The following is a 15689-nucleotide window of genomic DNA, read 5'->3' on the forward strand; positions in this document are numbered from 1 at the left end:
ACTGTGCTCTCTTCTTGTTAATTGACGTGACAAGCCGTGAGTGTGTGTGTGTGAACACGTGTGTGCCAGGAAGTGAAATTAACTTTTTAAGCTACTGACAGATATGTCCAAATATGATTCATTCAATTGTAAATTATGATTTTGTGCAGCAAATCTACCAACCACTTCATGTTAAAACAGTATCTGGCTGCTGCTAATTTCCCACTGTGGTGTGCCAGCTTTTGTGGAAATGGGTTGGAACGTTAAATAATTAATTTCAGAATAAATATTGTCAATTACAGCGTTGAAACATGTTCTACAAGCTGGAAAAAAATGCAGCTTTTTAGTAATTGTCACTGTCTCCTGCAATTTCATCACAACAAATAAGCTTAAAACATCGCAACTTTTATTGCAATTTTTAAGAAAAGTTGCCGTGAATACAGGCATTACGAAAAACGCCTGCGAAATCCTGGTGGGACTGACTATAGCAATTGAATGATTGTATCACTAGGCCTCTGTTTACTATGACAATGCTAACTCTTTCTGTCTCCCTTTCTCCTGCAGTTACGTGTTATTCTTCTCTTTTTTGTTACTCTTTGACTGTTGTGTCACTTTTATTGCCCACTAAGGCCCAAATCTTAAAGCATAATTAATTAATCAGGGTAATCAGTGGCTGTCTCTTAACTTAGCTGCTAGCTATTAGCATAGCCTTCGCCACTGTATAAGCAGTGAATTGTCTAATTTGTGGTGTTGGATTGTGTTTCTTTTTTGGCTTTTCAAGGTTTTCTTTCTGCTAGAGTGACATGGCTATCAGTGAGAACATATTGTTAATGTTATCTTACTTTAAAAAGATGGTACCCCAGATAGCGTTTGCACCAGGCCGAAGTTAGTCTCTTAGTAATAGCCTTAGCCTCATGTCTTCAGCTAAATAGGTTTGAGCTGCACTGACACTAGCAAGTGAATCATTCAGGCATCTTCAGTCTAACGGGAAAACTGGGCATATATGTGGAAGACTGTGGTATTTATTACAACTTCAACAATATCTGCTACCTCACCCTTGAAACATAGCTTTGTTCTACAGATGTGCTTGTTTGTACACAGGAACTTTCATTGCTGTTTGGCTGATAATTGTGAGATATAACCAATCGAGTAGCGCTGTGGGCGGGACATTGCTGGGAGACAGAGTGACTACGGACAAATTAAAGCAGCTGCATGAGAAGCAATATAGCGCGTTTAATTTATTGATAATCGATTAATAAGAAAAAAGTATCTTATTTTATCTTCTGGCTTCAACAGTGTTTTTGTTGCATACACAGTTTAAAAGATGTATGTTTGAACCTGGTGTTATTCCCACTGATGTGTCTGTTGTGTTACTGTGGGTCATGCTAACATACACTCTCCAACTCCATTGTACATATACAGGGAAACGATGAGTCATATAAAACAGCGTGCAGACAGTATTGATCATGGCAGGAAGGACGAGCTCCCTCAATTCTGTTACATAATATCTGAGGCATCCATCATCCATAGCTTGTGATTACAGCAGCCAATGTATAGCAGAAGTTACATAGTCTTACTTCATGTAAAAACATTTGTCTTGATGTAAAAATATTCAAAATCCTGCAATCTCAAATCCAAACAATGCCTGATTTATAAATGCTCAGACTTCCTCTTTCAAATTTCCTGTCAGCTACAGGCCTTTTTCTTAAAGCTCTGGTGGTTTCTTATTATATTAATGTGCAATGGTAACTTATTCCAGTTCCTAGCACCACAAAATGTAAAACAGAGAACAATCCTGGTACTGAATCTCATGTTACCATCTTGGTATTAGTTCTTTGCAAGCGTAAGCTCCACTTTAGTGACCATGAGTTCCTCCAGCCCTGTAAAGACAATGCTGGAGCTCTGAGATTCCAAAGAAAAAGATCAAACACCTGGAACTCTTCATCTTACTATTGACTTGTATAAAAGTAAGGATTTTAAGTAAGCATCCTCCAGAAATATCAAATATGATACACTATAGAACTTTAAATGCCTGTACCATTATGGCAAGCCGTTTTAACATTTAATGCCCAGATTGCACTATCCGAAACTAAGACTGCGGATATCCACAACTCCATTCTGACTAGGCGTTAATGAATTTTGGATATCCGGAATTTTCATTAAAGATATCCATAACGTAATTTTGACTATCCGAAAGGACAGAGATATCTAAATCTCAGTTTCGCCTAGTCGAAACTGAATTACGGATATCTCTAATGACATAACTGAAACGTCATAAAACGCGTCACATATCCTAAATGAAAATTACAGATATCCGTAATTCAGTTTCCACTAGGCGAAATGTGAGTTAAAGATATCTTAAACGTCACTATGACTCGTCGGAATGACGTTGCTCTATTTTAGGCAGGGGCGGATTGAACGTTATTTCATTCGGTCGTTTGGGTCGGTGCGCTGGTATTTCTTAAATAATTTTACTTACGGGGTACCTGATAGCTCCACGTATAGCTCATCAGGTTAAGCAGGCGATCCATGTGCAGCGGCTCGGGTTCGATTCCTGAGCGTGGCCCTTTTCTGCATGTCTTGACCCTACTCTTTTACCTGTCACTCTTCACTGCCACCATCACAATAAAAGGCAAAAATAATAATAATAATTTTGTTTATTTATCCATATGCGGCCGAATGGGATGAGCGTCCAACCATCATCAGCCCTGTACAGGCACGCAGGCCCACATGCGTCACACCACAACCACGCTAAGCCCATGGGGAGATTGCAGTGTTAGGTAAAGGTAAAAATGAAAACAAGACATGATACATAGATCAATCAAACCTGTCGATCAGGTTGATACTTTATTGATCTCCAAGAGAAATTGGCATTTACAGTAGCTCAAATAGGGGACAGATAAGTATGGCAAAGAGGCATGTAAGTTTTAAACTACATGAAGATATAGAGTACAATATAAAGCAAAATAGAAATACAAAACTTACATTTCCTATACATTGAAGATGTGCATAGTGACAGTGTGCACCATACAGTGGTGCAAAGGGCAGTTCGTACACAATTAAAAGACATTTATATAGATGTGAATGTAACCCACACAGTAAACCAGCAACTCATAGAATGCATGTTACTGTCCCTTTAAGACGCTAGACGCAGCACCTAGGCAACCGCAGAAACAGAGACCTGAGGGAGAGAGCAGAGATCGGGAACTTTGATTGCTATTTATTGAATCAATTATAGCCAGAAAAATGAAATGAATTTAGCTGCGCTTTTGCTACTTTGCTAGTTCGGTGGTATGTAGCCTATGCTGGCAACACTTACTCTGAAGGAGTTGGGGTTGACGGCGAAATAGCCGTCTCGTTGCATCCACAATATTATCCGTTTCTCTTGCTGCCAGTTCCTGTCGAGCACGGGTAGTTGTACTGAAAAGTCTGTCAAAAAGGGAAACGTTGTCCAGCCGGGAGGCCATGGCCGCGACAGACAAAAAAAGGCGTCAAAAGTTCAAATCATGCATTTCACCGCTTTCCGCCTAAAAGTGGGAGGACTAATAGCACGACATTACAGATATCTGCAACGTCATTTCGTCTAAAACTGTCATTCAAGATATCTTTAATTACATTTCGCCTAGGCAGAATTATAATTACAGATATCTCCAGTTTTAGATATCTCTATCAAAATCCATTAAAGATATCTCTAACATAATTTTAGATATCTACAATCAAGTTTTGCCTATCCGTAATTCCCATTTGAGATATCTACAACGTCATTTTGACTAGGCATTACTTTAAGATATCTACAACGAATTCCACCTAGTCAAAACTGAGTTATGGATATCCATAAAGAAACATGTAGATATCTGTAATTGAGGAGGGGTTGGAGATATCTCGAATTGGAATTTTGACTATCCGTAATTCAGTTGTAGATATCTGCAACTGGAATTATGGATATCCATAATTCAGTTGCAGATATCCGTAACTCATATTGCGGATATCTGCAACTGAATTATGGATAGGCGCAATGACGTAACCCATACACATGAATGGCAAAAGTGACATCATTTCTCCTCGGAAGAATGTATTTGTGGATATCTGAAATGATAATTACGGATAGGAGAAATAGAGTTGTTGATATCTCTAACGTTCTTTTCGACTAGGAAGAACTGAATTACAGATATCTGTAGCGAATATCCAGTCTGGGCATTAAATGTTAAAACGGCTTGCCATAGTACCATGGCCTAGCCTGCATACAGAATTGATGCTGTGAGCTCCTGCTTGTGTTTACAGTGCTACTGTACAGTGGCGGTTTTTCACGGAGGCCAAGGGAAGCCTGGCTTCCCCAAAAAATATGCAAGAAAGAAAAAATATAAATAATCTTCACCACTATGTATTTTATGTTTTATATTTTTCTCATTCCTTGTTGTCAAAACACTACATCAGGCATTTCTGCTTTGTGAGGAGCAAAACAGCGCCCCTCTTGTCAAGCTCTTTTTCTGCATTACACTACGTCTCTCATGCCCTCTGCGCTGTCTGTCTGTTCAGAGGCCAGCTTCGCCTTGCCTCCCTTAGAGAAAAAAACAGCCCGTATTAGCCAATCAGATTGAAGCAAGGCTCATCGCTTAATGGTCGATGCATCATTAAAAAAAACATAAGGGAGGCCAGATCAAATCTGGCTTCCAACCAATCACAAACTGTGATGAACAATACCCACACTAATGCAGCTGTCCCACCTGTCCCACCAGGCGCCAACAACATTGATATAGCCAGCAAGCTCACACAGCAAGTATAGCCATCAAGCTAGCCAGAGAATGGATGGTGACAGGGACCTTGAGATTCTTGTAAAAAAAATGACTTCACAAAACTTCCTTTTGAAGTTCAACTACAAGTCAAAAGGGACGGTAGGCCAACTGCAAAGCTCAATCTAACTAAGTATAGAGCTAATGGAAAAGCTTGCTCTTTTTGTGAAGCTAACTATGCCAGAAACGAGTGGCTAACGGGAAGTGCCAAGCTTAACCGGCTTTTCTGCTGGCCTTGTCTCCTATATTTGACCGGTCTACCGGCTCCCTGACCAACCCCTGGAGCGCTTAACCTCTTTTTTTTCACTGAAATGAATGAGAAGTCGGTAGAATAAAGGTACTGTAACAGTGGGCTGATTTGTTTACATGAAAATAACAGTTAAAACACCGAATCTAATTTGTTGTTCACACTGGCTTCCTTGGTAATTTTGGTCACGGGCCGCCACTGCTACTGTAACTCCTGTTCAGATTGAAATAAAGCACTGTGATATTTTATCTGAGATTTAGATGGGGACAGGAAAAACTGGACAAACATGAGCGTACATACATCACACAATCACTACTGTACAACTCAAACAAGCACAGTCGACCATGGCAATTTGCAGCAGTTAATTTCTAAAGCAATAGCCTCTTTCTGTGTCCCATTTATTTTATTCACAGCTGAGCAGGCAGCAGCTCTGTGAAATTGTGGAAATCGGCAGAGAAGCCAGTTTTAACTTAGGGAATATGTGTTTCCTTACTCTCCCTGGACAGACCTAGCCGAGTTTGTATTCCTGGGACTGTTCTTGGCAGAGATGTCCATGAAAATGTATGGCCTGGGACCCCAGAACTACTTCCATTCTTCATTCAACTGTTTTGACTTTGGGGTGAGTCGTCTTGTTCAGTTGGGGGTTCAGTTAATTCACAATGAGTTTAAAAGGGTGAGTTCGTATAGAGTCACTAACATAGTTCAGGGCTAGTGCCTCAGAGAAGAAGTGTGTTATTGCCAGATTACCAAAAACATATACAGGCCAATTTAATTTATCAGACTGTGTTCACAGGTGATTATTGGCAGTATTTTTGAGGTGATCTGGGCTGCCATCAAACCTGGAGCCTCGTTTGGCATCAGTGTCCTGCGAGCGCTGAGACTGCTCAGGATCTTTAAAGTCACCAAGTGAGTCATCAGGATTGTCTCTCTTTGTCTTTGGAACAGTGGTTAGACCACATACAGTATATTCATATGTCTCTCTGTGTAGGTACTGGAACTCTTTGAGGAACCTGGTGGTATCCCTGCTCAACTCCATGAAGTCTATCATCAGCTTGTTGTTCCTGCTCTTTCTCTTCATTGTAGTCTTTGCTCTGCTGGGCATGCAGCTTTTTGGTGGCCAGTAAGTAATTTGTCTCTATTGTTGTGTATTGTGACGCAGTTATTGACAAGATCAGTGGCTTGTAAGGTGAGGTACATTTCAGTAAAACAAGGTTATAATGCCATAAGTCATTAAAAAAGGAAATATTAAAAATTTAATTTCTTTATTTTACAAAAAATGATCAAACCTGGAGTCAACATAGTAAATATATTTTTCTACTTACATTTTAATTGTTTTCATCCTTGTCTCCCTTCTACTTTGTGGACACACAACCGACAGTTCAACCGAGTTCAGCGGAAAGGTCTCAGCTGCAGCTTATTCAGTCCTGGCTTCACAGCTGCTTCAAGGACAACATTTTGTTGTGTGCAAAATGTGATTACTGAAAATGTATAGTTTAGGCAAAAATTTTAAGTGCAATGCATAGAATAAAGCAATTTTTGCCATTTTTTAAAGAAAAATAACATGCCTTTCAAACCTGCAGGTTTTAGTTCTCAGAGGGTTGATTAAGTCTTTGAAGTTAGATCGTCGCACTTTGGATCAAAAATGACACCGCATATTCTCAGAACTATTTTATGACAAACATTTTGCATTTTCTAGGAAGGACAAATGTGCCTTTCATTTTAAGAGTTTCTAATCAGGTAATTCAATGATTAATGGTAACATCATAACAGTGGCAAATTATTGGTTCATAGCAGAGTATTTTTATAAATGTTTGAGCAAAATTTGTCAGTGACCAATGGAACATACGTCATTAGCTTTTCAGTTTTGTTGTTTTTATTATTTTAAAAACAAAAAACACAGTAAGAAGAATCTAATCATAATGTTGAGCTCTCCTCCCTCAGTGGTTCAGCTAATTGTTTTTACATCCACATTGACAATGCAAACAGAAACTGCTAGGGGCTAATTTAAAGAAATACATGCCTACAAAGATTGGCCCAAGCTAATTATGTTGACTGTCTCCATGGAAACATTATACCTTTTGTTTGCAGTGTCACCAGTGTTATTATGAAAATTGTGGTACTCAAATATATTTGTTTGATGAGATAAAGGAAAACAACAGAAATGATAAAATCTGAGAAAAGTATATGAACTAAACACTCTGTGCCTTGACAGCATTAGTATGACTGCCATGACCATTACTGTTCTATGCATAGAACGTCAACATCTATTTCTATCCCTCTTCTTCTTTTCCCTTCAGGGTCACCACAGTGAATCATCTGCTTTCATCTAACCCTATCCTCTGCATTCTCTTCTCTCACACCAACTAACTTCATGATCTCTTCACAACATCCTCAAACCTCCTTCTTGGTCTTCCTTTAAGCCTCCTGCCTGGCAGTTCAAAAGTATCCAGCATCCTTCTACTGATACATTCACTATCCCTCCTCTGTACATGTCCAAACCATCTCAGTCTGGCCTCTCTGGCTTTATCTCCAAAACATCCAACATGTGCTGTCCCTCTGATGTTTTCTTTCCTTATTCTTTCCATCCTGGTCACTCCCAAAGAGAACCTCAACATTTTAATCTCTGCTACCTCCAGCTCTGCCTCCTGTGTTTTCCTCAGGGACACTGTCTCTAAACCAGACATCGCTGTTCTCAGCACCGTTTTCTACACCTTTCCTTTCATTCTTGCTGATTCTCTTCTGTCACACATCACAGCTGACACTTTTTTTCCACCCGTTCCAGCCTGATTGTACACGCTTCTTCACCTCTTTTCCACACTCTCTTCTGGACTGTTGATCCAAAGTACTTAAAATCCTCCCCCTTCTTTATCTCTACTTCCTATAACCTCACCATTTCACTTGGGTCCCTCTCATTCACACACATGTATTCTGTCTTTCTTTTGCTAACCTTCATTCCTCTCCAGTTCATACCTGCACCTCTCTACATTTTCCTCCACCTGTTCCCTGCTCTCACTACAGATCAAAATGTCATCTGCAAACATCATAGTCCATGGAGACTCCTGTCTAACCTCATCTGTCAGCCTGTCCATCACCATAGTGAACAAGAAGGGCTCAGAGCTGATCCTTGATGCAATCCCACCTCCACCTTTCATCAAACTCCCTCTAGAATTTCTCCTTCTCTTCTAGCTCACATCGTACCCGTGGGGCACAACCATTAACAACTCTGACACTCTTTTGCCTCCAGAACATTTATAACAAACTCCACCTTTCAAGATAACTTCTGCTCTGTTTCCCTTCCTACCCATGCTGCCATAATAAAACAACTTGAAACCTGCTCCTAAACTTTTAGCCTTGCTACCTTTCTACCTGTGCATCATGTCAGCCAACTCTCTAGCTTTTCCTGTCATAGTCCCAACATTCAAAGTCCCTACTTTCAGTCCAAGACTCCCAAATTTCCTCTTCTCTCTCTGCCGATGAACATGCCTTCCTCCTCTCCTTCTTTAACCAACAATAGCCTAATTACCATCAGCATCCTCTGGGTCAACAGCACCAATGGCAGTCGCTGTTAATCTGGGCTTGAGCCCACTGGGCTGACTTTGGGCAAGGAAACGAGAACCTCAACTTCTGTTATTTTATTCCATTACGCTGGCAAAATAGTTTGTCTTCTAGTTCTAAGTGTGAGGCTAGTATTATGGTTTACCATTCTCTATTACTCTTTGAAGTTTACTTATGGCCTAGTTAAGTTAGCATTGAGGTACACTGGAGCACTAAAAACAATCTGAACTGTGTTGCTATGTCAGGTTAAACAGCTTAAACAAACTGGATGAAGATTATTGCAACCTCTATGTGCTTCCTCTACCACTTAGTCAGTCTTTATCGTATTTAAAAGAGGTGTGGAAACTGAGGAACAACCAAGAATTTAAATGGTTAGAGAGAAATTAAAGAAGAGTAATATGTTGTGATTCATTCTTGATACTTGGATGCAGTAATGTCATTCAGCCATAAGTTGCTATCAGTGTCTCTTTTCTAAAGTTTTTTTTTTCTAATTTCAAAAGCTCCTGATGCTGTCTCTTCTTTCTTTAGTCTTTTAATGAGATCCAGACTTTAGAGAAGCTCTTTCGAAAACAGACAAATTTGGCTGCCATTCCCACCTCCTCTATCTGCTCCCCTTACAATGGGGGAGATGTAATTAGGTCCCAGTAGACAGGCAGTAATTCAAAATTTCAGCATTAACACATCACGCTCATTTAAAGAATAAACAATCAGAGGTCATAGAGCCTCGGCACTCAAACTACTCAAATGTAATGGCAAATAATGTACAGCAGTCAAACAGTAGGCTGCTCCATCCAGCAAAAAGGGTGAGAAGGGAGAAGGAGTGAGCTCTGAATTTGGAGCTTGATGACCAGTACATTCAAAGACTGTTTGTCTTGTTTTTGCAGGTTTAATTTTGAAGATGAAACGCCAACAACCAACTTTGACACTTTCCCAGCAGCTATTCTCACCGTCTTTCAGGTAAAGGTCAAATGGTTTTTCCCTCCTCTGCATGTTCCACTGCGCTGGACTCAGAAACCAAACTGTGCTTCCTCTGCAGATTCTAACCGGAGAGGACTGGAATGCAGTCATGTACCACGGAATTGAATCACAAGGAGGCGTTCATGGCGGAATGTTCTCCTCTATTTATTTCATTGTTCTAACTCTCTTTGGAAACTGTATCCTACCCCAATGGTGTACTTCAGTCTGCCCTCCTCCTGTTGGCCAGCCTTACAGTACTGAAACAGAATTTATTGTTGATTTGAAGAACAGCTGCAACTGTAAATATTGATTCTGTGTGACCTTCTGTTTAATCTTTTCCTGACTCCAAAAATAACCAGACACACTTCTCAACGTGTTCCTGGCCATTGCTGTTGATAACCTTGCAAATGCTCAGGAGCTCACTAAGGTACACTATTTCTTTTTTACCCGAGATACTCCAGTTTTATTACAGTTTGCAGTCGGAGACTAAGGCAGTATGTCAGTTAGACACAGCATCAATCAAGCCTTTTACCTGATGTAAAACCCTGCATGGCCTTATACTCCCTTTCTTAACAAAACAGTGAATATTAGCAGGATATGACGTTGCCTCGGTTTACTGGTTTCATAATAGTGTTCACTTTGAATGAGGAGGCTGTTGGATGCCATTAACTCAAAATCATAAGCTGCAGGATCTCCACAGATGAAGAGCCTGTGCAAGCAACTTCTTTCACCCCTTTATGGGTCTCGTTACTCAGAGAAAAGAAGAAGAGAGTAGCAGAGCGGTGCATATAAACTCTTGTACTGTACTGATTCTCATACTGTGAAAATGTGCATTATATTGATAGCAGTAGTGAACAGGTAAAGTAGAAATACATGCTTGTGTCAACCATAAGCCTGTGTCACATAAAGGTGTGTTTCTCTGCAACATAGATAAACATGAACTTGATAGTTTATTGGAGGACATGTGGGAGTCTTAATGGCTGAACCACCAAAAAAAAGTTGAGCTTTGTTAATTTTCTGTTTAGTGGGAATTCTGTGCAAGCAAAAGATTACAATAATGGCAATTCAAATCAGTAAAAAATTGCCTTCATTGGCCTCAAATCCAATCTTTGAGATTGGATCAGGACATCCCTAGCTGCTAACTGTATATAATTATGTATGTATGGATGTTTTTTACATGTACGGTCCAGGATGAAGAGGAGCAAGAGGAGGCTATTAATAAGAAGCTTGCACTCCAGAAGGCCAAGGAGGTAAAGGAGGTCAGCCCCATGTCAGCCGCTAACATTTCCATCACAGCGTAAGTTAGCCTTGTCTATTGTCTGTCCTGGCTTTCTGAAATCTTCTTTTACTTTGTCACTTAACACACAGCAAAGGCACTCAGGAATTTTACCAGTTGACCAATACGCAGGACAGATTCCATCGATCCTTTTTCTATACACTGCTTTATCCTCTGTAGTGTCTCACTGGTGCACTAGAGTCAGCCCAGCTGATTTAGAGTGAAAGCAGTGGACACCTTGGACAGGCCACCAGTCCAGCACAGGACAGGACAGGACAATAAGATCTATTTCCCTGTAGCCCACATTCACTGCCCAGATAAGCTTTTTGCATGATGTACTGTACAAACACTTAACTATTAGTCTAACAAATTGACAATATATACAAAAGAAAACCAAGATTGCAAACCAGCTAAGCACACAATAAGTCAGTAACTACACACATGAATTGGTTCAGCTAAAGGTACTAGCTTCTACATTCTGCTTACAGGCTATGTCATGTCAACAACTTTACACAGTTGTTACTTTTCCTGTGCTGCTGTGTTCCTATGAAGTCCTGTTTGTTTGTTGCTGTTTATTAGTCAGTTTTTATTTCACTCAGTGTTCTAACATACTAAAACAATCAGGTTCCAGGTGACTGACTGTCACTTCAGTAAGAGACTTAGGGAAATCTGTTTTCCACTTATGAATTTCTTATGAAGAACACTAGTTTCTTTTCCCATTGTCAAGTCCATTGAATGCAGATATATGCAATGATTTATATCTTAATGCATGACATGTATTTGGTTTAACTCCTGGGTTGCTTTTCTGAGAAAACCCTGCATGTCATTTTGTTAAAACAGAGCATAATGTTGGCTAACCTCCTCAGAGTCAGTGAAAGTCAGTGTTAATCTTTCTCTTTTCCTTGCTTACTGAATGTCCTTTTTTTAGAAGGCACATGCTTTTTCTGTCTGCAAATCTCCACTCTAAAAAACAAACAAAACTGAAGTGACAAATGTTTTACACCCCGCCTGTATGTCAGTGGTGTCCCATCGTGTTTTTTACACACAACCATGATGGGTTCTGAGAACCACAAGCATACAGCATGTGTGATAGTTGGATGGACAGATTATGTGTTTAGAGAACCAGATTTCTGAAGGTACTGTTCTGCACTCTGTTATAAATAGTGGTGTCAGTGCTGCTCTGGAGTCATAAATAATGTAATTAATGCAGTTGAACCTTAGTGAGTGGGTGGGAAGAATTTTAGTAGCTACCTTAACCTCATAGAACACACAAGATTGGTAAAATCACATAATACATAAATGACACTCTTAAATTACAATACAAAACAGTACAGAAGAATGTAGCCATATGGCCCACGCTCTTAAAGTGCCAGATTTAAGTTCATGTGCTTGTTTACAAAGTCAGTGAAGAATTTAGGATGTGGTAGCTTCAGGGTAAGTCCTCATGTCAAAGTAAGATCTACTGGTCATAGTATTTCTTTTACTTCTTAACATAGCAGCCCGATCTCACCACCGCTCACCACGAAATGCGCACCAATGTATTTTAAACGGCGGACTTTTCGTGCCACTCAGAACGTATTTCAAAAGAATGTGTATATTATATTTTTAATGTAAAAGCGTGGCGAATCCAACGCTATATTTTGCATGACATCGTCCCTAACCATAACCCTAACCATAACCCTAACCATAACCCTAACCATAACCTAACCATAAGCCGGTGGTACACTTACCAATTTGCATAGGAATTTCAAGAATGTCCGGCGGCCGGCGGCCGCAAACGCGATCACACAAGCAGTATACGCCGATGGACAGCTTAGATCGTCATGAATCCGCCGGTATAAACCACTTTCAGATGTGATTACCACAGCGAAAAACATTTCGTGGTGAGCGGCACGAAAAACATGACGAAATCGTGTTGGTGCGCACGAAACCGAAACTAAAACTTACGTGACAGTTTCACGAATCCCCGTGAGACCGGGTTGAACATAGTGTGGCTCATACACACACAGAGCATTCAGAGTATATGAATTTGATTATGAAATTACTTCAAGACTTAAAAATTCTTTGTATATGCGTGTTTCCCTAAACTGGAAGGAGGAAATGTAATCTAAATACATTTAACATGACAACAGTGACTCCATTTATTCTGTGTGTACTGTAAAATGATTCTCTCATTGGTAAATACCCTCAGAGAATGATCACTCAGCTGTATGAAGGTTTTGGGCATGTTATAGCTGCTCATGGTTTAAATTTGTAGTTTTGAGTCAAATGATTGGGCCTTATTTTGCAAAGTAAAGAATTTGTCAAGTTTGGGCTGACATAATTGGGCATTTGCACTTGGCTATCCACATTCCTAAAGACGGGGACAATATTTATAAAAGTTTTGCTGCTACCAGCAGCTGCTCAGCACATTGCTGATGATTACACTTCAGATGTACCTGAAAGATGTCAAGTCAAAACTGTTTTCTGGGGCGAAAATCTGTGACCGTGGCAAGCAAAATACCATTTTTACTGTTCACAGATAAATTCTATAAATCAGAAAGTTCATCTGGACACAAAGTGTATATGTCACATATTTCTATGCAAAGAATGCCAAGATGATCAAAGTCGTAATAGATCATAACCAGGGAGTGACATGATTACTCAGTGTACTCTGTCACCTCATAGACCGGCACTCACTGCAGTCAAGTACTGCTGTGTTACTGTTATTGAAACCAAAAATATTCTGTCATCCAGAGCAACTCTATCCATAAATATCCACAAATTTGAATTTGCTTTTGCCAGTTTAAGTGAAATTTTATGTAGTTCGGTACAATCTGGCTGTCACTATGGCAGTCTAAAATGAAGCTGGTTCTGGTTCTGGTTCAGCACCAGTCTTATGTTTCTGATCTTTGACTGCCCGTTGCATTGAAGTGTGATGGAAGGCTAAAGGACGCAGAGAAGACAGAGAAATGTCGAATGGTGTCTGTCTTTTTCTCTGACTTCATCCTATGTGATGTTTCCCCCTCCCCCATTTTTGTTTTGTGCATGTGCAGTTTTCTAACACGCAGTCGAGGTAACGCGCACTCTAGCAGCTCATCCATCTGCAGCGTTAACTCACTGTGAGTTATTACCTCTCTGTTACAATGTTTGAAATCCTCCCATTACCTGTCCCTCATCCCTCTTCTTCTGGTGCTAAACACTCTCTTCTTCTGTTGTCATGCCATTCTACTGTGTGAATTGTCCAGAGGAATGTGGCTCTGTGCTCATACTTTGTGACAGAGCTGAGTGTGTGTTTCAGTATTTACATTTGTGTGTTTGATTTCCTTATGATCGACAAGTGTCTGTGTCAGTGATCGTGTTATGTGATTGTTTGTGATCAACATCTATATGACAGATTTCTTTTCAGTGACTGAACCTCAAGATACTACATATTATTTATACAGTGCATGTGTGAATTATGTATATTAGATTTGCAACAGTGACTAATTTCCCAGGCTGGTTGTAAAGATGTATTCTATACTACATCAGTTTTAGGCTTGTACCATCCAGATGAAGAGCACTGCTGCTCAGTACAAGTTGACAAAGCAGGAGTTCAGTTTCTGACATTGTTCTTTTACAGAGGTTGTAGTGAGTGAATCTGATGTGGCAGCATTAAACTACAAACGGACTAAAACTGTCATTTAAGGATCACGTTAGTGAAATTCTTTATTTTCCTTAGTGTCAGCAGTTCCCATGAAAACACACTGGTGTGCCACACTAGGTGACATGTTCCTTCATCACCGTGAACACACACAGAGTAGTTTATTTTGATTCAGTTTTGCATATGTAGCCTTGTTGCCCCAAATACTAACTAATAGATACAGTATGACAAGCTTTTTCAGAAAATGTTTAAAGCATGAAATTGCATATGTACAGTACTTAACAAATTTATCAAAATTTATAGAATTTATCAGTTGTTTGCCCCTGCTGCCCTAAAGTCAGAGATGACCAAAATATTTTTTATTTTTCTGTATGTATGTGCAAGCTCTTTAATCAAAATGATATATTTAAAGTTCAAATATAATTCTTATTTTATTCATTGATTTTCTAATTTGCTGTTTTACAAAAAAAAAAAATATGAAAAAACAATAAAGCACATTATTTTTGATTGAGATGCCAAATTAAAGTAATTTGCTTGCATTCCAGAACAGAAAAAAACAGTTTTAGTGGTTGTATATTGTTTTTGATTAATTTGGGACTCCTCAGAAAATGGAGGTGTGCTGGCTTAAATCTGGGTACTAGACATATCCTGTGGTCATGGAAAGGATGTTCATCTCTTTTGGAAAGGTCAAATCATTGGCCTGCATCAAACAAAGAAAACAACTAAGGAGATTTCTGAAACTGCTAAAATGAGGTAAAGAACCGTCCAACACATTATTAAAACCTAGTAGGATAGTGGATAACTATCATCTTTGAGGAAGACATGCGGTAAGAACAAACCGTTTGGTAGAAACCTATCATAAAAAATCAACAGTAGGCTTTATTTAATAGTGAAAGTAAGAGCATTTCCACATGAACAATGTGAAGGGAACTTTAGGGATTAGGACTGAACAGCTGTGTAGCCCTAAGAAAACCACTGATCAGTGAGGCTAATCAGAAAAAAAAAGGCTTCAATTTCCTATGGAGCATAAAGATTGGACTCTGGAGCTATGGAAGAAGGTCATGTGGTCTGATGAGTCCAGATTTATCATGTTCCAAAGTGATGGGGGCATCAGGGTAAGAAGAGAGGTGGACGAAGTGATGCACTCATCATGCCTAGTGTCTACCATGCAAGCCTGTAGGGGTTAGGGTTATGATCTGGGGATGGTCAGGTTCAGCAACGTTATGTTCCCAAAGAATGAGGTCAGCTGATACCTGAAGATAC

General features: G+C 39.6%; 1 protein-coding gene across 12 annotated transcripts in view; it reads left to right on the forward strand.

Annotated features, from left to right (window-relative positions):
• The window catches only part of LOC110964507 (voltage-dependent N-type calcium channel subunit alpha-1B-like), a 252634-nt gene that overhangs the window by 143086 nt on the left and 93859 nt on the right, over positions 1–15689 (forward strand). For 9 of the 12 annotated variants that reach the window (XM_051950632.1, XM_051950642.1, XM_051950630.1 and 6 more), the window contains 8 exons: positions 5523–5635; positions 5810–5922; positions 6005–6136; positions 9456–9528; positions 9608–9725; positions 9888–9955; positions 10719–10825; positions 13840–13905. In XM_051950632.1, the coding sequence (XP_051806592.1) occupies positions 5523–5635; positions 5810–5922; positions 6005–6136; positions 9456–9528; positions 9608–9725; positions 9888–9955; positions 10719–10825; positions 13840–13905 (790 nt within the window). The remainder of the gene's footprint in view (positions 1–5522; positions 5636–5809; positions 5923–6004; positions 6137–9455; positions 9529–9607; positions 9726–9887; positions 9956–10718; positions 10826–13839; positions 13906–15689) is intronic. The other 3 variants (XM_051950638.1, XM_051950636.1, XM_051950637.1) reach the window with 1 other exon arrangement.

Source organism: Acanthochromis polyacanthus, chromosome 7, assembly GCF_021347895.1.
Source record: "Acanthochromis polyacanthus isolate Apoly-LR-REF ecotype Palm Island chromosome 7, KAUST_Apoly_ChrSc, whole genome shotgun sequence".
In the NCBI taxonomy this organism is placed as follows: Eukaryota; Metazoa; Chordata; class Actinopteri; family Pomacentridae; genus Acanthochromis; species Acanthochromis polyacanthus.